Below are 24290 nucleotides of genomic sequence, written 5' to 3' on the forward strand. Positions count from 1 at the left end.
GGACAAAACGTGCCCTGTGAGGAAACCTTCCACTTCACACACTGGCAAGCAGCATTCAATACCAAAGCTTCCTTCTGCTTTACACAAGGGGACGTGTTACATTGTTCTCACCTATAAGCATCAAAATTGCATATATTCATTTGCATTAAAATTATTCTGAGAAAATTTCTTGTTCTGCCTTTACTTAAAAGTGATGCAAATATTAAGAGTAATTAAAAAAATATGGATTGTTATATGATCAACTGAGTATTTTACGGATTTGAAAAATAGGCCACAGTTTATAACGTGTCGTTGTTGGTTCAAATCAACCCATGCATCAGTATACAAAGAGCAGAAATTTCTGCTGCATGAATTTCTGACAGGTCATTGGGTAAATGACCAATGAAAAGTCCATACCTGTGTGCCATCTCTGTTCAACAGCAATGCCTTCACATTATCCGTGTGCCCTTTAAGCTTCATTAGTTTTGCACATGTTCTTGGATCCCACACTCTTAAAACCTGAGAAATTTTAACGAAATATTACTCAAACTGAGTATCTACACCATGAAATTTAAATACTAAACAATCTTTATAAGCCAACTGACAACCATTAAATTCTGAGAAGCAAAAACCGTTTCTGCGAAGGGACACTGTCTAAGGCTCTCAATCTTTTCAAGTAGGAGGAAGCCTTTCTAGTGTCAAAAATGCACAGGATTCTTCCCTCCGCATTCCTTGCCCTTCCCTCTCCCCATGACAGTAGTTATACTCTTACTTGTTCAAATAAAACCTCCTTTTTCGCATTCAGCAGGGAAAACCACTGTCTGTATGTTTAATAATTACACGGATCAAATTACTTTGGTTTCCCATTTTCTGGCGTTCAAATACAGAGTCAACTTTGAGGTCTCTCTTACCTTCTCAGTGGACCCCGATACGATGATTGTTCCCAGCTGATTCATTGCCAGGCTGTAAATGGAATCTTTGTTCCCACTTAAAGAAGAAGCTATTAAGGACAAATGGAGCTAAACGTTAACAAAGCATCAGCTGTTTAGTAGCTATCAGCAAAAACTGAGTTCAATTACTTCGTTTAGAATACTTTATGAGTGCTCTAAGGAAAAGAAATCTATTTATAATGGAGACAATTCTAAGCAATAGCACTGCTACCAGAATTTATATCTTTTCTGGATTTGAGGAGACACAGGAAGTGCTCAATAAGTATTTGCAAAGCTGAACCGCACCGCCATTCATAAACTCTCCACATAAGTAACATATTTTCAAACATATGTGCCAGTAAATGTAAAAAAAGAAGCCTAATCTCACTAACATTCAAAGAAGAAAAATCAAAGCAAAAATACTATTTTTCCCTATCAAGTCAGGCAAAACACAAGGTATACTGAATTCTGAAAACAGTACAGTAAAATGGCGCTCTCGTACATGATCTCTGGAGGATAAACTGGTCCAACACTTCTGGAAGGGAATCAGGCACTGTGCAGCAAGAATCAAAGTGTGCATGCCCTCTGATTCAGAACTCAACATCACCAAAGTGAAAACAGTTGCATATAAAGCTATCTATATAATATGATACTAATTTTACAATAAAGAATACGTATAAACAAACACCAAAGTCATAAGGAGTAAAGGAGTTAATTCCAAGTATTTGGAAAAGTGCCTGCTTGTAGTAAATACTCAATAAATTTTAAATCGTTAAAAAAAAAAAATTGTATGGCATCCTCTCCAAACCATTCTAAGCAAGATGTTCATGCAGCAGCATCTCTAATCACCGAGCCCGGACTCTGACCTTGTGACCATCCCTGCATTTTTTTTGCTTTGCTCCTTCCCCTGTGGTCTCTCTGCAGCTAGCCTTCTATCTAGAGAGTTAGCTCTGAATGATGTGTCAGGACCTTGCTCCCTCCCCTGGGGTCTGCAGCTAGCCTTCTGTCTAGAGAGTTAGCCCTGAATGACATGTCAAAGGTCTCAGCAGGGACCAGCCACTGAAGTGCTGAGCATGCACAGGTGAAGATCAGAACACGGGGACACAGCATTTACATCTTCACATACTGACGAACAGGGCAGGACAAAATTCAAGAAATTATAAACACCAGTCTCCCAACTGCCCTTCTTGGCAAATACCAGGTTACATGAGCAGAACTGTTCTCGCTACATCAGCGTGAGAGCTCCACAGTCACAACAAACTGGGCCCATGACGCCGGGAGCTAGAGCGCTCAGGCCCATGTCCTGAGTGCAGACCTCTCATGCCTGGCTGGCCAGAAATGTGCTCCCAAGGCAGGCTGGGCTAGGTGTGAGGCTAAGTCTCAAGTCTTGACTGGTGTAAGTCTGATCTGAGAGTCTGAGATCTCTTATTGATAAGGCATCATGCTATTTAGCTGCTGTGAATGTCTGTGAATTGCCTCCAGAAGCACCCTAGCCTCCCTGGATTCTTCTAGAATCAGCTGGATTCTCTAGGGCTACTCGGAAAGGGTCCTTCTGATTCGACAGTGAAAACTTTTTCCTTCTTTCCTCTGGGTATTTTCCATCTTGGCCATTAACTCAACAGCTCCTAATACACAGTAACACTTCTCAAAGTCAAAACCTGCCTACTCTGTCAAGTAATCACCACCTCCATCAACAATACCTGCTGAGCATGTGGCTCTGGGTCAGGCAATGCTGTGAGGATACAGACTGGAGCTAAGACAGAGTCTTCTCCCCTGCAGGGACCTGCACTCCAGCTGGGGAGCTACACCTTGCAGGCACAACAATAACCAGGTCACCTGGAGAAGTGACCACTTGTAGGCTCCTTGTTGTTCACACATACTCCGGGGGGCCAGACCACTGGAGGCGGAAGCACGCTCAAAATATGAACCACCGTCTCGATGGAAACCTACCAAAGATGTTTTATAAACCGTTCTTTATTTATTATCAACTTGGACTTTCAAAGAAATTCTTTTCAAACATCTTACTTGTGACAGTGTTATTTGAGGCAGTCAACGCTGTTAGAGTATTCACATCCCACAGGAATATTTGTCTGTCCAACCCAGCCGACGCCACCAGCTCTTTATCCTTGGCATATGCTAAGGCTTTTACATAATCCTGTAACGGAACAGACAGACTATGATCTGCTCTGTAGATGGCTAAGAAAATGAGCCACATAAACCACTGAGATCTCAGCGTTACACTACAGACACCAAGAACTATGGCAGCTATTGTACCTTATGTGTCCTTAAGGTGGACATGCAAAATCCCTTATGCGCATTCCATACTTTTACTGTCGTGTCAGAAGAGGCAGATATTACTAGAAGAGGCAAACAAGGAACAAATCCCTTAGTATGACTTACAGCTACTTTAAAGTCTTCTCTTAAAACAATGTAACATTATTTCAAGCTAAGGTTCTCTCTCTCTCTCTCTCACACACACACACACACACACACACACACAACTAGAATATTTATAACATTATTTCAAATGTCTTTTTGAAAACAAATTCTGTAACTCATACTGTAAAACCAAGAAGTTGACCTTAGCAAAATTAGAACAAACAGGAATATTAATAAAGCAAAAAGTAGACATACTGTATGAGTCTACTACATACCGTTCAAAAGCCGGCAAAACTAAACTGTGCTGTTTAGAAGTCAGGAGAGCAGAGACCTTTGGGCAAGGGTAGTGACCAGGAGGGGGGCACAAGGGGACATCTGGTAATGTCCTGTTTCTTGATTTGGGGACTGTTACAAAGGGATGTTCACTCTGTGAAAATTTATTGAGCCATACATACTCTTAAGATTTGTGTACTTTTCTGTATGTGTGTTATACTTCAACTTTAAAAATCATATAAAAAAGGGAAAAATATATCAAATTGAGTAAAAAACTTCCAGAAACCAGATAATCCAAAGAAATACTTACATGTTTTCCCATTACAACAGAGTACAATGTCGTTTACCCAATCGGTATGGTGTTCCATGGACGCTATATATGGATCTTGCTGAAATTAAAAGAAAAACCGCAAGAGTGCTATACATTTACATTAGAGGACGAAACCCATCACAAACGATAAAAAACCAGTTGCCATTGAGTCAATTACCACCCATGGCTACCTCACGTGCATCAGAGTAGAACTGTGCTCCACAGGGTTTTCAATGGTGATTGCGTTGGAAACAGACTGCCAGGTCTTTATTCTGAGATGCCTCTGGGTGGCCTCAAATTCCAACATTTTAGCTAGCAGGAGAGTACATTAGCTGTCTGCACCACAAATTATAGACACGTTTATATACCTCAATTAACGTAATACATTGGTCTAAAGTCTTAAAATTAACAAGTGAATTTAGGGTATAATTTCACCAAACAGGTGATCCTTCCAGACAACAGATGTAACTGGAAGTTTTTTTTTCCAAGACGGTTTTATTATTAACTGTGAGTGGGAATGGACTTGAAGACACACAACAACGACAACCGTTCTCCAGGACAACTGCTTGAGTCTAGGCATCGTGACAGTGAAGGCAACCAACTCGGGGCTCGGCACTGCGGGTGACACAGAACGCTCTAAGAAGGGGTTCACTAAACAGGACAGGACTCGACTGAATCTGCAGGCGGGGGGATCTGAATCGGTGGTGGTAAAGGCCCACAGCACAGGGGCAGAAATGAGTCTGATGAGCGCCCTGAGGAACCTGGCCTGACTGCAGGGGAAGGTGACACTTTTGCTTTTAGCTTCCTCCTGCTACTGCTTTGACTTTCTAAATTCAGTGCTCCTCTCAAGATATCTATAGCCCTTCAGAGACGAAACAGAAGGAAGGGCTGAGGGAGCAGTCACTACCTGTATCACTATTTCAATTCAGTAACCCCCAAGTTCTCCTGTTCCTCTCAGGGGGCTTAAATACCGGGGGAGGGCTTTTAACAAAGATATTTAGATACATCCTACACCCAAGACAGGCAAGCTCCAGACACTTCACGGACAAAGAGAACAGCTCTCTAAGTCGGAGAAAGGATGCTATTCAATCCTGGCATAAACGAAGACGAGAAAAAAGGTGTCTGAGGGCAGCACAGGCAGCTTTCCAGAGTCTCCTAGGTTGGTTCTCATGAGTGGTTTCCTTAATTTGTCTGAAATACTGAGAACTCCCAGAAAGGTGACATCCAAATCAAACAGAAATACCAACAAGCATTTCAAAGTGAAACACAAATGGCTTTCTTCTTTCCATGCTTTGGACCCCGGGCCACCAATTCCATCAGTGAAGGCATTCAAAGCCTGCTGGACCACAGTCCAGCAACGACGTAAGGGAGCCATTGTTTTCCTGGAGTCAACATCAGATTTGTACAGCTTGCTAAAAATACCCAGGGCTTTAAAGAAATACAAGGTCTAGCACCAAGGTTTTAGAGTTAGAGTGGGTTCTAATCCTCTGTTACTTTATTAGCCATTTAACCATGGGCCTCTCTGAGCCTGTTTTCCCATCTACGAAAATGGATCCTAACAGCTTCACTGAAGGATTATCGTAAGAATTGAAGTCATACTGGTATGAAAACGCTAACGGTGTCTGATACGTAAAGTCATATTGGTACAAAAAGGCTAACGGTGTCTGATATGTAGTCATACTCGTATGAAAACGCTAACAGTGTCTGATACGTAAAGTCATATTGGTACAAAAATGCTAACGGTGTCTGATATGTACTCATACTGGTATGAAAACGTTAACGGTGTCTGATACGTAAAGTCATACTGATACAAAAATGCTAACGGTGTCTGATAATGTAGTGTAAGGGCTCAATAAATGCTCCTTCTCCTTCCCGAATCTTCCTTTCTTTGTTGTACACAACACAAGCATTCAAATAAAATGCTATTTCCATATATTGAAATCATGCCCCCTGCTTGAGAAAGCAAACTTTAAATAAACCTCCTGAAGAAGGGCAGCATGTCGTCTTCATATTTTTACATCAACCTTATATTATCTAATAAGGTCTTATGGATTTTGTGCAGACCCTAATAACTTTTAAATGAAGAAATGAAATATTTGCTCAAGAGTAATTACAAATGTAAAAGGATATTCAGTGCTTCAATCCAAGAAGAACACATTTAAAGTAATCCCCCTAACAGACAAATCTCTCTGCTCCTTTGCAGCTGAGAGCTCTCAGCACCAACCTAGTGTACGGGCCTTGCCTCATCAGCTAAAACACTTCGGAAACTCCCCCAGGGCTGTTTTCTCACAGACTTACAGAACTCTGGTTGCAATGTCTTTACAGTGTGCCAAAAACCTCAGTGCTCAGAGATTAAACTGGAGGCTGTGAAAGGTTTTAGATTAGACACAGAAAGCCATTCGTCCAAAATTTACTGAGTATAAATTTAAGATGTGAACTCAGCTCCTGCCTTACCTTGTGCTGATTGACACTCCATATTCTTATGATGGAGTCTCGACCGGCAGTGAAGAGTCTATTCAGCGCTGGATCCAGCTGCAGGGCATTGACTCCATTGCGATTGTACTTCTCCACTTCATCTCGAATGACATAGGAGACCTGACAAATATTCAACATTTGCTTTTTTGGAGTTACAGAACAAGAAATAACAAAATGTAGTCTACTAATGGCCAATCTGAAACCCTGTGCCGAATAGAACTTATTTTTCAATCCAACAGAAGTTTAATTTTTATTTTACTCTACAAAGATTGAAGGGCTGAGAAGAGATGACTGATATCATTGAGCGCCTACACCAAGATGTGGTAAAGTGGAGGGTCAGTGAAAATGAGGAAAACCCTCCATGAGATTAACTGACATGGTGGCTCCAAGGATGGGCTCCAACATACTGAAGATGGTGGGAACGGCACAGGACCGGCGCCGGTCAGCTGTTAGACCACCATGGGTCATAGGTCGCCATGAGGAGGAGCCAACCTGATGGCAACAACCAGCACCGCCACCACCGAGATGAGTAAGTCTGAGGCTGACCTACCACAACTGCCTCCTAAGCAGACTCCTCTCTTCCACGCTTGCTTGTCTTTAATCCATTCTCTACAAAGCCGCTGAAGTAAGCTTTTAAAAACGTAAATTGGAACACGACTCAGCCCTGCTCAAAAACCGCCAGTTGCTTACTGCTGGACTCCATGATCCGACCCCGACTCCTCATGTGGCCTAGCGGGCCTTGTTCACCTTTCCTGCCATCACCCGCTCGCTGGCCTCCAGCTGCTTGCCCACGCTGTGCTGGTCACAAATACTGCTCCCCTCGCCTGGAAGCTCCTTCTCCCACTGTCTGTCTGGCTAACGCCTACTGCAGTCTCTTGGTTTCTGCTTAAGTGAAGCTTCCTCAAAAAGGCTTTCCCCGACCCACCAAGCAAACAAGGCTTTGAGTTCCCGCTACACGGCTGAACTTTTCCCTCGGGGTATTTTCTCCCATTTTGCTGCTGTTGGTGACTTCTGTCCGCTCCAGGTGAAAACCCAAGAGAATTAACCAGACTACAACAACAAAGTCAACAAGCTGGCTGGCAACCAGAACAAAACTTTTCTGATTTAATAAAATAACCAGTTAAACATATAAGGGAGGAGAGCATTTACAATAGCTATGAGAATAAATACCTAGGAGCTGATTTTTCAAGGAGGAGACACAGTGGGTAGGATGAGGGACAAAAGCAGAACGTGAACAGAGAAGACCTGCCATACTGCAACACAAGAAGATTCAAAATGGTCAATTCTTCCAAAATTTGTAAATTTAGCCCAATTTTGGTCAGAATCCCAATGGAACTCTTTCTAGAAATTGATAAAATAAATAATACGATTTCTTTTTTAGTATCTAGAACATATTTTTTAAATGAAGGTAATTGGGGGGATAGCCTTTAAAGATCTTAAGATATTACAAAGCTACCAGAATTACTATGGAGTACAACAGGAATATATAAAAGAATCAGTGGAATAAAACAAAACTTGAAAATACATTTTCTATTATAAATTTTCTATTTTAAAAATCATGTTTCAAATTAACAAGGACATGAAAAAAAATTTTAATTATCCAGAAACATCCATCGATTTTATTGGGAAAAATTATATTCCTTCTCTACATCTTAAATCAAAATGAATTTTCACATAAAGACTGGAATTTAATAATGTAATCATAAAATGAATATTCATGTAGATTAAAGATGGGAACTTAATAATGTAATTATAAAAATACTTAAGAGAAAAAAGACTGGTGAGTATTTACAGAGTCTCTAGGTAGAAAAAGCTCTTCTTACGGGACAAGACAGGCAGCAACCTTTACAAAGGAAAAAAGCAACACTGATCTGACAGAATACAAATCAAAACCTCTGTATGGGCACAAATATTCATAGCAGAACTATTCATAACAGCCAACATGCAGAAACAAATCAAATGCCTACCAACTGATGAATCGATACACAAAATCTAGCATATCCACAAAACGGGATATTACTGGCACAGGACCAGGCAGTGTTTGGCTCAGGTGTACACAGGGTCGCTACGAGTCAGAACCGACTCAAAAGCACCTAACAACAACGTAAAAAAGGAATGAAGTTCTAAGACATGCTACAACACACATGAACCTTGAAGACCTCATGTGAAGTGAAAGAAGCAAGGCACAAAGGGTCACGTATTTTATGATTCTATTTATATGAAATGTCCACAATAGGAAAATCTATAGACAGTACGTAGATTAGTGGTTGTACAGGGCTTGGGGAGAGGGGAATGGGAAGTGACTGCTAATGGGTATGGAGTTTTCTTTTTTGGGTGATGAAAATGTTCTGGAATTAGCCGATAGATGCATGACTTTGTGAATATAGTAAAAATTACTTAATTGTACACTTTAAAAGGGTGACCTTTACGGCATGTGAATTTTATCTTAATGAAACCATCATTAAAAAACAAAACAAAACAAGAAAACCCTCTATCAAAAAATAACATGAGCAGGATTAAAAGGCAAACATCTAATTGGGAAAACAGTCAAATATCAAAGACAACAATTTACTCTTGACAATACAGAAAGCGTCTTGACAAAACAGTAAGAAAAAGTCAAACTCTTCAATAGAAAGAGGAACAAAGAACATAAAGAGGAAATTTTTAAAAAAGAAATTAAAATGGTCAATAAACACAAAAGTAATAAAAGACATGAAAATTAATAAGAGATAAGTTTACTTATCAAACAGGAAGATTATTATTTTTTAAATAATAAAACTGCCATTTTTTTTCTGAGGGGTAAGTGAATACTCTCATACTGACAGAAGTGTAAATCCTTACTTTTCTGGCAGGCAATTTTGCAAATATCTATCAAAAGCTTTAAAAGGTATACGCCCTTTCTAGGAATGTATCCTTTAAAAACCACAAATAGTTTACAAGGATGCTGTCTTAGCCCAGTCTTTTGGGTGCAAGTAACTGAAATCTATTTAAACCAGCTTAATTTTAAAAACATAAAGAAGAATTTAGCATAGCCTATCTAACAGAGCCCAAAGGCAAAAACAGTCATGACTCATAGGAGACATTTTAAAAAATAAATCACAGTACCTATCCGCTTAAACCTCCCAAGGGCTTTTCACTGCATTTAAAGCAAACTCCAAATTCCTGGCATGGTTCTAGCCTGCATTCCCACACTCATGTCAAACTAACGTCCTTCAGCTTCTTTCTGACAGTCACCCCACACGCCTTTCTATTCCTCACACACATCAAGCTCTTTCCTGACCCAAGGCCTTCAAATTTACAGTTCCCTGTACCAAGAAGATTCTCCACCTTCCAATACTCTTCCCCCAGCTTTGACCCTCAGGTCTTAGCAGAAATGTCACCTCTTCTGAAAGGCTTTCCCTGCTCCTCCTTCCCACCACCTTCCTTTACCCTAATACTTATTCTACTTGTTTTTTTCACAGTCCTTACCACACTCCATGTTTATCTTTTTTGTTGGGTCCTCCTCCATTAGAATAAAAGCTACAAGAGGGAAAGGAACTTGTTTGCCTTGTTCTTCCCACTACTATATCCCCATTATACTGTCTGGAATATAGAACACATTCAATAAATATTTGCTACATGAATCAGATTTTAGAAAAACCACCAGGAACCAAGTTGGCTTCAATGTCCACTGTGGTCTCTCCCAATAGCTCCTTCTCTGGGGCTCCACGGTCTCTATCAGAACATTCTCTTTAGCAGAGACTATGCAGCAAAGCACGTCTGGGCCAACCTCTTCAAGGGTGTCTACTATGGATGTATAATTTAAAATGGCAAAGAATTAGACATATCCTATTTGCATAAAATTTGACACACACTTGGAAACCCTGGTGGCATAGTGGTTAAGAGCTATGGCTGCTAACCAAAAGGTGGAAAGTTCGAATCCACCAGCTGCCCCTTTGAAACCCTATGGGGCAGTTCTACTCTGTTCTTTAGGGTCGCTATGAGTCAGAATCGACTCGACGGCAACGGGTTTTGTTTTGTTTTTTGGTCTATAAAAGAGGATTCTATTAAATCATTAAAAACGTTGAGGTATATCTAGATGGAATGACAGAGGAAGAAAGTCATGATATCCTCTTAAATGAAATTTGCATGGTCCAATACAGTAGTCTATAACAATCATTATTGTAAAAATGTCTCAAAATATTAAATACATAATATACTTAAAAATAAGTACACAAGTCTGGAAGGATTAACACATAGCTAACAGTAGATCCCTGAATACTGAGATTATGATGATATTCACTCTTCCATGCCTTTTTATATGTTTGAATGTTTTATAATGGAAATATATTAGCTTTTTGAATCTATAATTTAATTTTTATCCAAGTAATTTTTACCTGTATTTAAAAAATCAAATAGTATTGAAAGACTAATGAAAAACAATCTCCCATTTTTAGATCTCCCCATACCCAGTCTTACTCCTCAACCAAAAAACTAAACCTCTTGCCTTCAAGTCAATTCCAACTCACAGCAGCCCCATGTGTTACAGAGCAAAACCTTTACGGAAAGGTCTCTGGGTGGCGCAAACAGTTTGCTTTCGACTACTAACTGAAAGCTTGGTGGTTTCAACCTACACAGAAGAAAGACTTCGTTAAAGATTACAGCCAAGAAAACCCAACGAAGCTCAGTTCTACTCTGCAACACATAGGGTCACCATGAGTTGGAATCACCGGGATGACAACAGGGTTTTCTTGGCTGTATACTTTAATGAAGCCTTTCTCTGTGCTATGCAGATGAGGAGCTCTGGTGGCGGAGGGTTTAAGAGCTGAGCAGCTAACCAAAAGGTTGGCAGTTCGAATGCCCCAACCGCTCCTTGAAAACCCTATAGGGCAGTTCTACCCTGTCCTATAGGGTTGCTACGAGTCCGGATTGACTCCTGACGGCAACGGGTTTGGTTTGGTTATATCATGAACATACTCCCCTCCTCAGAGTTTTCCGTCTTCCCTAGAGTTTCTAACCATCTTCCTTCCCTTTTTCAACATTTCCCTCTACTTAACTTCCATTTTCTTCCATTGCTGCACTCTAAGTCCTCCCCTCACCCCGTTTTTTTACCCCAGAAGGCTTCCCCCTCAGAGCGCTCCCTCTTCCCTCTCCAATCCGGGGTGGCTGTCCTCTAGGTCTGCTGGCACAGCTGTCACTTTGGTGTTTACTTTTACTGCTTTTCCGGCCTAGAGGCATTGTTTCCTGAATTCCAATGTCTTCTTTCTTTGCTCACTCCCCAGTTTTGCTGAATTCCATCCCCAGGAACTTCATAATATAAGGCACATGAAAGACAACTTAGTCCCTGAATGCCTGAAAAGGTACCTTTACACTTGACTTGGCAGGACAAAGAAGTCTAGACTGAAAAAATTCCTACTTTATGAAGGCATTGCTCTAATTTTCTCTAGCATCCAATGTTGAGTGCCATTCACTGAATTCAATGCCATTCTGTTGCATTCAACTTTGAAGTGAACCCATTTTCTTTCTATCCTGTCTCCCACCCCCCGTGCCCCCACCCAGCTTTTAGGACCTTCCCTTTTTTCTTGCTGTAATGAAATAACTTGATTTGGTCCTTTTATCATTAATTTTGTTGTGCATTTAGAAGGTCCTTTCAATCTAGGAACTTATGATACTTCAGCTCCAGGAGATTTTATTGTATTAATCCATTAATAATGATCTCCCTTTTTCTTTGCTCCATTTTGAACTCCTATTAGTCCGATATTGGACTTTTCAAGCTGATTTTCACCATTAATGCATTCTATATTATTTATCTTTGTTCTTTTATTTACTTTTATAAGACTTCCTTTTTGTTCCCTGGGTGGCTCAAAAGGTTAGGTGCTTAGCTGATGGTTCAAATCCACCCAGAGGCGCCTCGCAAGGAAGGCCTAGTGATCGATCTACTTGCAAAAGGTCACAGTCACTGAAAACTCCATACAGTGCAGTTCTACTCGGAAAATACGGGCTCACTATGAGTTGAAATTAACTCAAAGGTCACTGGTCATGGTGGTAAAGACCACTATTTTATAACTCTGCTGTTAACTTTTTGGGAGTAAATTTTAACAGGATGGAAAAAATAGAAACAATTATCTTCAATAAGGGAATGATTAAATATCTTGGTACATCCATTCTATATGGTTATTAAAGAATGAACACAAACTACATACACTGATATGTTCCAACACATATTATATAAAAAACTTTTTAAAGAAAACAAAAATCTAGCTATGTAGAGATAGAGGGAAAACAAGATTCAGTTCTTTCACCAAACACTGACTGAACATCTACCTACCGGTTACCAGGCACAGTTTATTCTAAGCGTTAAGGATACAGTAGTAAGCACAAAAGTCCTTGCCCTTTTGGAGCTTATATTCTAAAGGGTGAAAGGGCATAACTAAAAGTGACAGCAAGTCAAGTGAAGTTTTCCCCAGACATAGGTAAGCCTTTGCAGGCGGAAGAGGTGGAATTAAAGGAAAGAGAAAAGTAGAAGATAGAGACAGAGGCAATAATTGAGGGAACAAGGTCCCAGAAAAACTTCATTCAGAGCCAAGAGTACAAGCAAAGGCAGAGAGGATGAGGACTCTCCTATCAGACTGCCTTAATGTGCCTTAAAAAGGCGGGGGAGACTACATGAGCTCTGCAGTGGGGTGGGAAGCCAGGCCTGCAGTAGGAGGTGTATGTTTTGGAAGAGCCAGTGAAAGGGATTCTGACAGAAAAATAATGCGGTAGTCCACCCAGCAGCAAGTATCCAGTTAAGTGACACTGCAAGAATTTGTAGCTGGCCCAGTAAGCACTGTTTCATTAACTTCTCCTGCAATGATCTGGGACCCAAAACAAAGGAATCAGACTGTAGGGCCGATCCACTGAACTTCACACGATCTGTCTCTGAATTTCAAACCTGAATATCCCTCGAGTTACTGGCAGTGTGCCAGAGGGTAAAAAAAAATCATGAGAAAAACATATTTCTGAGATGATCATTTTGTTTGAAGGTAACTGTATTAGCCGCATAAGACAACACCTGTTTATTATCTCACAGTTCTGACGGTCACAAGTCCAGGCTTGGTAGGCCCTTCGCTTAGGGTCTCACAAGGTGCAAACCAAGGCGTCTTTCCTTACTGGAGGCTCAGGGAAAGAACCTGCTTCCAAGCTCATTCAGGTTGTTGGCCAAATTCAGTTCCCTTCGGTCGCAGGGCCTGAGGTCCCTGTTCCCTTGCTGGCTGTCAGCCAGGACCCATCTCTGTTCCCAGAGGCCAAGCCATTGCCCTCTTCTGCAACTCGGGGTCAAGGGTCATGCCACTCCCACTTCTGCTGCATCTGACAGTTCCCAGCCAGGCTCCAGCTTGAAAAGTTTCTCTGCTTTGAAGGGTCACATGATTAGACTGTCCCCACCATAATAATCCAGGATATCCCCCTATTTAAGATCTGTAACCTTACAGGTGGCACAGTGGTTAAGCACTCAGCTGCTAACTGAAAGGTCTGTGGTTGAGCCGCTCTGCAGGAGAAACATGTGGCAGTCTGCTTCCGTAAAGACTGCATCCCTGGAAAACCTTAGGGGGCAGTTCTACTCTGTCCTGTAGGGTCGCTATGAGTCAGAATCAACTCAGTGGCAATGGGTTTTTTTTTTTTTGAAGTACCCATATACATTTTTTTCAAAATGGAAATTTTTAAAATTTATAACAGCAAATATGTTGCAAAATGTTTAAAAATACAAAGGTGCACATATTTGAAAGTTAAGATATACCATATCTTAAACCAAAAAAAACCACACACAACCAAATCAGTTGCCACGGAGTTGACTCCAACTCATGGTGACCCCATGTATTTCAGAGTAGAATTGTGTTCTATAGGGTTTTCAATGGCTGTAACCTTTCCGAAGTAGACTGCCAGGCCTTTCTTCCAAGGCACCTGAGTTCTAATTGCCAATCTTTCAGTTAGTAGCTGAGTGCTAAACCTTTTGCGCCACACAGGGACTCCATATCCTGTCCTATCCATAATCACACAATCCAATCTCCCAGAGGTAATCGACAGTATCATTCCAGGCTTTTAAAATGCAGCATTTCCTTTGTGGAAGTGGATTCATACTATATCAACTTACTTTTTGGACTTCTGGGCACCTTCCTTCTTAATACATACGTACTTAGCTTATCTTTTCAACAGCTGTATCTTAATCCACTACCATAATTTATCTGCCAATTCCCTACTGATGAACATTTAGGCTTTTTTCCGTTTTTCACAATGACAAGATTCCTACAATAAACATCTCTGCACAAGTAGAGAAAGATATATGCATATGTATCTCTGCAGAACAGACTTTTAGAAGAGGAATTACTGGGCAATGGGAATGTACATTTATAATTTTGACAAACAGCAAGCCACAGAATAGTGTGTACCATGGATCCATTTACAGTGAAAAGCATGTATGTCAGCTACAAATACACGAAGGGGTGAAGAACAGTGACTGTCAATCAGAGGCGATTGGGACTGCCAGGGGACATCTGAAAATGTCTGGAGACATTTTTGGTTGTCCCAAGTGGGGAGGTGCTACTAGCACCTAGTGAGCAGAGGCCAGAGATGATGGTAAATATCCTACAATGTACTGTCTCCCACAACAAAAAATTCTCCCGCCCAAGATGTCAATAATATTCAGGTTGAGAAACCCTAGTTTAGCATTATATATCACATTATTCACAGCAGATTTCTTTGTAAAGTGGAGGACAGCTATCGTTTACACTTTTTTATTGTTTGTGGGTTTCTTGCAATGCACATGTGCTAGTTTTAGAAATGATTCTATAAACAAACAAAAATGCTGTCTCAGGTAGAGAGGAAGTATCAATCTCTGCGGCTTCTCACATTGGTCTTACACATTGTGGACAAGCTCTGAAAAGAGCTGACAAGGCCCCCGAATCTTCTCTTCTGCAGCCGAATCTTTGACAGTTTCAAGTCACTTCACCAATCTGGTTGCTATGCTTATTCAGAACAAGGCACTAAATTCTCAAGCTCAAACTCTAGTTCTGTGCTCTGACCAGCAAAGTCTGGAACTCTCACCTCCCTCATTCCACCCGTGCTGGCTCACATTTGGATTACAAGTTTTCCACCCATGCTGCAGTTAATTTACGCCCTTCACATCCTTTTATAGCTGCCTTCCACTTCTAAATGCAGGACACCAAGAGGCCTGGTTAACTACCCTTACTCCCCTGTGGAGTATACTATTCTAGCATCTAGAACAACACCGGCTATCAGCTCCTCAGGTCGTCAAGGCTTTCTCTTCCTCAGTGTTGCCTACATACTTAATTATTGTGATCCCCTGGGAAAAATTATCTAGCCAATTACCTATTATTTCAGGCAGTCCAGTTACAATGCAATTAAGTTACAATTTTGGGTTACATTTTAGTTGGGAGGAGACAATGTCACCACCTAGGATTCTGATACTCAAATCCTATCCTGACACACTTTAAAAAAGTCACCTAACAGAGTGATTTTAGGTGATTTAGATGCTTACTCATTTCACTCAATTCAACAAACGTCCAATGAGTACTCTAGACACTAAACTGATCAATTAGATCAATAAAACAAAGAGGTGAACTGCCCCAGAAAACTTTATGGCTTACACCCTTTTCCTGGGGTTACCCTACTGAAGGCACCTTTTGTTCTGAGCTATTAAACACTCAGCGATTTCAACCTGTAGAACTACATGTAATGGTGCATTTTGTCAAGAAAAGCCTGGGTCTTACTTATTCCCACGTTCTCTCAAACCTTTGCATACTTTTGGGTCCAAATTAAGGGCTCAATAAAAGGTTAATGACGTAACGTACCACGTCGCTACTACTACATTCAATATACCTGCAGGCAAACCCCTGAAATAGGGCTTTTATTATTTCCTGCACCGCTGAAAAAAAATAGATAGCAAGAACTCTTAAGCGTATCTAAAATAAAAGTGCATTCATGAAGACATAAAGCATACGCAAAAGATAACTCTTTACCCTTGGATAATAAATTATAGAAAGAGAAAAGATAGATTCAGGGATGCACACCGAAGATGAAGAAATGCTGAAGACAAAATTAAATTCAGAACAATTAAAACTGTAATTTCCCCACGAACACCAACACACTCCCACGTCGTCTCCTCCCCCCTGGGAAAAAAACTCCCGCAGAAAAGGAGACACGAGCTCTCACGTGCGGAATCCTCCGCAGAAGCCCCGCAGGGTCGTCTGCGCTCCGCCGGCCGCCACGCCCCCGCCCCGGCCCTCTCTGCTCGCCGCCCGCCCACCGGGAAGCGCCTGAAGGCCTCGGCTCCGACGCGGCTGGGACAGAGCGCTTCGGGGAAGGCAGGGTAGCTAGAGGCATGTGGGCAGGGAACGCGCCCAACCCAGCCTCGCAAGCCCGATCCTACGGGAGAACCGGCGACCGGCCGCCCCGGGTTCCAGGGCGCGCGCCCAGGGGTCCCGAGTCAGCGCCCGGGCGGGGCGGGCCAAGGCCACCACCCCCCGCCCCTTCCTCAAGCCGTTAGCGCCGCGGCCCCACCTCTCGCCGCCGCTGCTCCCCTTCCCGCTCGCCCCGCCTCGCTCCCCAGCCGGCCGCGGCCTGAGGCATCTGCTGGCGGGAGGCGGCCCCGGGGCGGGCAGTCGCATCCGGGAGGCCAAGAAGCCGGGCTCCCATACCTGCACTTTCCGCCGCCCTGCCGTGTTCTGTCGGTGATGGGCCGCCATCTTGCATGTTGACACTCCTACGTCACTTCCGGTAGTGTCGCGGGCTGAGCGGATGTCCTGCCCCTTCCGGTTTAGCCGAGGCCGGACGGTGGGGTGTGTGCTCGGCGGCTAATGCTGCTGCTTGTGGGCGGGGGCCCTGTAGTGGGGAAGACTCCTTTAAAAGCAGAGCGTTGTGGGGGCGTAACGCTGGCGGAGGGAACAGTCGCTTCTCTGACCCAAGGGAGCAAGTCGAAGGGAGCTCTGTGGCCCTACACCCTGGCTTGCGCGGTCCCTGGGGCTGGCTCCTCAGGGAGAGCCTGAGGTGAATTAAGAGGGTAGACGTGGGCGGCAGAACGAACCCCCAAACTTTCCCGGCAGCCAAGGGAGCCAACTGGTTTTCTATGGAGAATGTACCAAAAAATTCGAAGAATAATAAACTGGCCTCGAAGGAGGGAGTCCCCATCTTCAGGAAGAACGAAGAGTCCTTTTTAATAAAGGAGATGAAAAGATGTTACAGGAACGCCAAAGGACACCCCAGTCGTGTTTCCAGGGACATCTTTCTCAGTTGCAAAGGCTGAAGGAGTTGGGGCTTACTCTGGAATCTAATTTAAATCATCTCTTCTGGACAAAAGTTTAGCTTGAGGAGGTCTGACACTAATTACAGGTGCTGAGGATGGTCAAATTCTTTCTTGTAAAAGTGGATCCTGTAGAACTGCACCTTCCACGAAGTTCCATGCCGTATCCACTGGCCACAAGTGGCTACTGAGCGCTTGAAATGTGGCTAGTTTGAATTGAGATGTGCTGTAACTAAAATACCCAGTGAATTTTGAAGACAATATAAAAGAAGAATGTAAAATACCTCTTTAGTAATTTCTTATATTGATCACATGTTGAAATAATATTTTCTATACATTGGGGTAAATAGCATATATTATTAAAATCAATTTTTTACGTTTTTAAATGCGACTATAGGGTCGCTATGGGTCGGAATCTCCTCGACGATAGTGTTTTTTATTCTACTAGAATATTTAAAGTGACACGTGGCATATGTTATATTTCTATTGCATAACCCGTTGCTGTTGAATCGATTCTAACTCATAGTGACCCCATAGGACAGTGCAGAACTGCCCCATGGAGTTTCCAAGGCTGTAATATTCCACTCACAGTGACCCCGTCAAGCACTGTGTCTTGATGTTCACTTTGCCTGGAAGGAGAGATGGCATTGGGTAATAATTCACAATCAATTCATGGACAGAGGCTAAATTGTTCGGCCAGTTGTAACTGATCTGTGGATGAAACTCGGCTTCCTTCTCCAGGCTCAGTGCTTACGCAGTGGAATCATAAACAAAATGGCGATGGTATCAGGATTGAAAGCTATGCATGAGATGACGAATCCATTGCTGAGTGTTCAAGTTGCCAACAGCCTTGACCAATCCTGAGTTGCTGGTATACTGCATACTGTAGAAGGATGAGCCAGGCACTTGGGGACAAGTTGATTCCATTGGCCCTTCCTCATCACTGAGGAAGAAGCTATCTGTCCTCTCTCAATTACACTTACTCTAGATTTTGATTTGCTTTACCTGCTCGCTGTGCTTTTTCCAGCACTTGAAATATGGCTAGTTAAAATTGAGATGTGCTGTAATTGTAAAATACTCCTGAATCTTAAAGACTTAGTACAAAAATAAGAATATAAAATATCTGAATAATTTTTATATTGATCACATGTTAAAATGACAATATTTTGTATTTATTGGGGTCTATATCACCATCTGAGTGCTTTCTAAATGATTTTTACACTGTCATAGTGTCTGACGTGTTATTACTTCTGACCAAGAAATTCACTGTACAATGAAAGAAGTAATGCAGTGGTGTCTTGCTGGTGGGATTCATTGGGCTAATTTTGTACTCTATCACCAACAAGCACCTGATCTTATCAAGGCTATACTGAAGACTTAGTTATGGTGCCTTCTGGGAGACAATCCTTTGTGATGCAATCCTATAGGATGCAGTATATGCTGTGAGTTAGAGTCCAATATTTGGCACTCTTTCTTCCTGTTCCCGTTATCTATTGCTGTATCGCCACCCCAAAAACATAGTGATTTAAAACAACTACAAGATTTACTTTGCTTACCAATCTGTAATTTTTGCAGGGCTTGGCAGGGACAGCTTGTATTTGTTCCACTCTACTTGACATCAGCTGGGGCAGCTCAGAAGTTGGAGGCTGGAATCATCTGAAGGCCCCTTCCCTCACATGTCTGGTGACTGATGCTGGTGTTGGCTGGGTTCTCAGCCAGAGCTGTGGCCAGAACACCTACTCATGACCTTTCGCAAGGCTGCTTGGATCCTCACAGCATGGTAGCTGACTACTAACGGTGGGCATCCCAAGAAAGAGAAAGCCAGATGGGAGCTGTAATGCCTTTTCTAAATGAACCATGGAAGTCATGTAATGTCACTTCAAACCACATCCAGTTGTTTAGAGCTTAATCACCCAGGCTGGCTATATCCAGGGTAGGGGCGGTGGGGGGTGGGGGAGGGCACTGTTAGACTCCTCTTTTTCTATGGGAAATGTGTCAAAGGATGTCTGGATATACTTTAAAACCAACACACTTCCATAAGCAAAATTAATGGATTTAGGAATAAAGGGATATTATACTCAATTCAAATTTTGACTTCCATTCCCTGGGACTCTGAGTTTTGCCGGTTCAGAGGTTTGCTACCAAAAAGAAAAATCCTTTGATTTGGAAGCTAAAACTGCCAACTGACCGTTTTGCATGTCTTGTGCCAATGGATAAAAAACAACAAAAGGAAGGTGATAGTGTTGGCTAGAGTGGTTGACCCTCGTCATCCAGCAGAAACAGGCTTGCTGGTATGCCTGTAACATACAGATCCACCAGACACTCAGATCCCTTAGAAATGAAAGTCCTGGTTGAAGGCAAAGGGAACATGGAATGGCTGGTAGAGGAAGAACACCATAAACAGTGGTGAAGGCCTCATGATCAGAGGCAGAAACAAAAACTGCCACGTTGCATTTCTTTTCTTGTTGTGTCATGTATACTTTTATGTGTTTTAACCAACTTCTAGTTTCCTTCTTTACCCTTTACTTCACTGTTGTACCTAGGATGTGTTGTTGGTACACTTCATTATTTAGCCCCTAAGTTGGAGAAGATGAATACAAGATTGGGACAGAACCAGAGGAAGAATGGGCATCAGCTATGATTCCTAGACCTGGAGATGGATGTGGTAGCCGATGAACATTGGGTTAGCTTCCTTGGAGGGTGACAGAGTGAGTATACCTTTTATAATAGGAAGGGTAGTTGCCATATTTTAAGTGGCAGTTCGTTTTGGAAGCGTGAGTATTGGATGCAGCGGTCGCGTGGTTGTCGGGCAGCCAAAGGGATGATTTTGCTGGACGTTTTTGTGGTTTTATTTTCTGCTGTCCATCACCTGAGTCCTAGTTTGGAGAGTTCCCTGCTGTAGGTGTCTTGGTGGTGAGTGAGCACTGCTTCCACTACAGAAAGTGAGTTCTTACACACTTTTTCTAGCCTTCTTGCAGCTATCATGTGTGCATGTGACCTCCACTTGATCAATCCAATGACATCTTGACTACAAGCTCATGGAGATTCTGAGCCAGACCGTCCAGCCAAACTGCTGTCTAAATTCCTCGTCTGCACAAACTGTGTGACGTGATAAACATTTATTGTTGTTTTAAGTGGCTAAGTTGTGGGATAATTGGTTGTGTAGCGATAGATAACCAATACACCCTCCTTCCTCATGGGTAGGGGAAATGACACCCCACCTTCACAGCTCTCATAAAGATATCCTCACTGTCAGCCTGTTCAATCTCCCATTTAATTCTTTGCCGTCTCTTGTGTAACTGCCAGGAGCTCATCCTGGAAGTTGTCCTTTAACAGTCTCTTAGCATTTCCTGCATAGGAAGATTAGCATCTTTATTCAAGATGTGAGAAGCTTTGGCACCTATTTTATTGTTCTCAGCTTTTGAGACCTATGCTGAAATTCTTAGACAACCTGAAAAGTTTAACATTGTAGGAAAAAACAAAAATGAAAAACTAAACCCACATACATATGAAATAAAAATGCAATAAGTTTAAAATCTAATTAAGAGTTCTAGAAGGTTTCTGCTTCCAAATAAACCAGGTTTGTTCCTGTTAAAACTTGCTTTGGAGGTTCCCAGTTACTTGAGCAAGTTAACTAATATTTTTCATCTTCAGTTTCTTTATCTATAAAATGAGAATAAAAACAGTACGTATCTCATACTCCCTACGTGTCTGTCAGTTTGTCATAGTGTGGGGGCTTATGTGTTGCTGTGATGCTGGAAGCTATGTCACTGGTATTTCAAATACCAGCAGGGTCGCCCATGGTGGACAGGTTTCAGCTGAGCTTCCCAGATTAAGACAGACTAGGAAGAAGCACCTGGTGATCTGCTTTTGAAAAATTGGCCAGTGAAAACCTTATAAATAGCGGAACACTGTCTGATATAGTACTGGAAGACGAACCCCTCAGGTTGGAAGGCACTCAAAATATGACTGGGGAAGAGCTGCCTTCTCAAAGTAGAGTTGACCTTAATGACATGGGTGGAGTCCAGCTTTTGGGACCTTCATTTGCTGATGTGGCATGACTCAAAATGAGAAGAAACAGCTGCAAACATCCATTAATAATAGGAATGTGGAATGTACAAAGTATGACTCTAGAAAAATTGGAAATCATCAAGAATGAAATGGAATGCATAAACATCAATATCCTAGGCATTAGTGAGCTGAGGTGGACTGGTATTGGCCTTTTTGAGTCGGACAATCATATGGTCTACCACGCTGGGAATGAAGAATAGATGAGGAGTGGTGTTGCATTCATTGTCAAAAAGAACATTTCAAGATCTATCCTGAAGTATAACGCTGTCAGTGATAGGATAGCATCCATACACCTACAAGGAAGACCAGTTAATATGACTATTTTCAAATTTATGCACCAACCACTAAGGCCAAAGATGAGGAAACTGAAGATTTTTACCAACTTCTGCAGTCTGAAATTGATCAAACATGCAATCAAGATGCATTGAGAATTACTGGTGACTGGAATGAGAAAGTTGGAAACAAAGAAGAAGGATTGGTAGTTGGAAAATACAGCCTTGGCAATAGCAATGACACCGGAGATGGCATGATAGAATTTTGCAAGACCAACGACTTCTTCATTGCAAATACCTTTTTTTAACAACATAAACGGTGACTATACACATGGACCTCACCAGATGGAATACACAGGAATCAAATCAACTACATCTGTGGAAGGAGACAGTGGAAAAGCTCAATATCAGTCAGAACAAGGCCAGGGGCCGACAGTGGAACAGACCATCAATTGCTCATATGCAAGTTCAAGTTGAAGTTGAAGAAAATTAGAATAAGCCCATGAGAGCCAAAATACAGACTTGAGTATATCTCACCTGAATTTAGAGATCATCTCAAGAATAGATTTGATGCACTGAACACTAATGACTGAAGACCAGACGAGTTGTGGAATGACATCAAGGACATCATACCTGAGGAAAGCAAGAGGTCATTAAAAAGACAGGAAAGAAAGAAGACACGAAAATAGATGTCAGAAGAGACTCTGAAACTTGCTTATGAACGTCAAGTAGCTAAAGAGAACAGAAGAAATGGTGAATAAAAAGAGTTCAACAGAAGATTTCAAAGGCGGCTTAAGAAGACAAAGTGAAGTATTGTAATGAAATGTGCAAAGACCTGGAGTTAGAAAACCAAAAGGGAAGAACACACTCGGCACTTCTCGGGCTGAAAGAACTGAAGAAAAAATTCAAGCCTTGAGTTGCAATATTGAAGTATTCTACAGGGGACACAACAAGGAAGCATCAAAAGAAGATGGAAGGAATACATAGAGTCACTGTACCAAAAAGAATTGGTCAGTGTTCAACCATTTCAGAGGTAGCATATGATCAAGAACTGATGGTATTGAAGGAAGAAGTCCAAACTGCACTGAAGGCATTGGCAAAAAACAAGGCTCCAGGAATTGATGGAATGCCAGTCGAGATGTTTCAACAAACGGATGCAGCACTGGAGTTGCTGACTCGTCTACGCCAAGAAATTTGGAAGACAGCTACCTGGCCAACCAACTGGAAGAGATCCGTATTTGTTCCCATTCCAAAGAAAGGTGATCCAACAGAATGCGGAAACTATAGAACACTATCATTAATATCACACACAGGTAAAGTTTTGCTGAAGATCATTCAAAGGCGGCTGCAGCAGTACATCGACAGGGAACTGCCAGAAATTCAAGCCAGATTCAGAAGAGGACATGGAAGGAGGGCTATCATTGCTGATGTCAGATGGATCCTGGCTGAAAGCAGAGAATACCAGAAAGAGGTTTGCTGTGTTTTATTGACTATGCAAAGGCATTCAACTGTGGGTCATAACAAATTATGGATAACATTTCAAAGAACGGGAATTCCAGAACACTTAATTGTGCTCATGCAGAACCTGTACATAGACCAAGAGGCAATCGTTCAAACAAACAAGGGGATACTGTGTGGTTTAAAGTTAAGAAAGGCATGTGTCAGGGTTGTATCCTTTCACCATATTTATTCAATCTGTATGCTGAGCAGATGATCCAAGAAGCTGGACTATATGAAGAAGAATGAGGCATCAGGATTGGAGGAAGACTCATTAACAACCTGCGATATGCAGATGAGACAACCTTGCTTGCTGAAAGTAAAGAGGACTTGAAGCACTTACTGATGAAGATCAAAGATTACAGTCTTCAGTATGAGAACAAAACCAAAAATCCTCACAACTCGACCAATATGCAACATCATGATAAGTGGAGAAAAGATTAAAGGTGTCAGGGATTTCATTTTACTTGGATCCAGTCAACGCCCATGGGAGCAGCAGTCAGGAAATGGAACGACGCACTGCATTGGGCAAATCTGTTGCAAAAGACCTCTTTAAAGTGTTAAAAAGCAAAGATGGCACTTTAAGGACTAAAGTGCGTCTGACCCAAGCCATGATGTTTTCAGTCGCCTCATATGCATGTGAAAGCTGAGCAATGAATAAGGAAGACTCAAGAAGAATTGATGCCTTTGAAATATGGTGTTGGGGGGAAGGGGAATATTGAATATCCCACGGACTGCCAGAAGAATGAACAAGTCTGTCTTGAAAGAAGTACAGCCAGAACGCTCCTTAGAAGTGAGGATTGGGAGACTTCATCTCACGTACTTTGGAC

General features: G+C 42.0%; 2 protein-coding genes across 2 annotated transcripts in view; one reads left to right on the forward strand and one right to left on the reverse strand.

Moving 5' to 3' along the window:
- The window catches only part of WDR48 (WD repeat domain 48), a 47046-nt gene extending 29972 nt beyond the window's left edge, over nt 1–17074 (reverse strand). Inside the window, exons 1-7 of the mRNA XM_023732200.1 lie at nt 17019–17074; nt 6325–6465; nt 3871–3949; nt 3183–3265; nt 2934–3063; nt 891–979; nt 397–498 (exon numbers count right to left, since the gene is read on the reverse strand). Coding sequence (XP_023587968.1) covers nt 397–498; nt 891–979; nt 2934–3063; nt 3183–3265; nt 3871–3949; nt 6325–6465; nt 17019–17066 — 672 coding nt within the window. The 5' untranslated portion in view covers nt 17067–17074. The remainder of the gene's footprint in view (nt 1–396; nt 499–890; nt 980–2933; nt 3064–3182; nt 3266–3870; nt 3950–6324; nt 6466–17018) is intronic.
- Nucleotides 17075–17118: 44 nt separating this feature from the next.
- LOC101361866 (sodium channel protein type 11 subunit alpha) overlaps nt 17119–24290 on the forward strand; it is a 170432-nt gene continuing 163260 nt past the window's right edge. The window contains exon 1 of the mRNA XM_012555812.1: nt 17119–17159. Coding sequence (XP_012411266.1) covers nt 17119–17159 — 41 coding nt within the window. The remainder of the gene's footprint in view (nt 17160–24290) is intronic.

Source organism: Trichechus manatus, unplaced genomic scaffold, assembly GCF_000243295.1.
Source record: "Trichechus manatus latirostris isolate Lorelei unplaced genomic scaffold, TriManLat1.0 scaffold00049, whole genome shotgun sequence".
Taxonomy (NCBI): domain Eukaryota; kingdom Metazoa; phylum Chordata; class Mammalia; order Sirenia; family Trichechidae; genus Trichechus; species Trichechus manatus.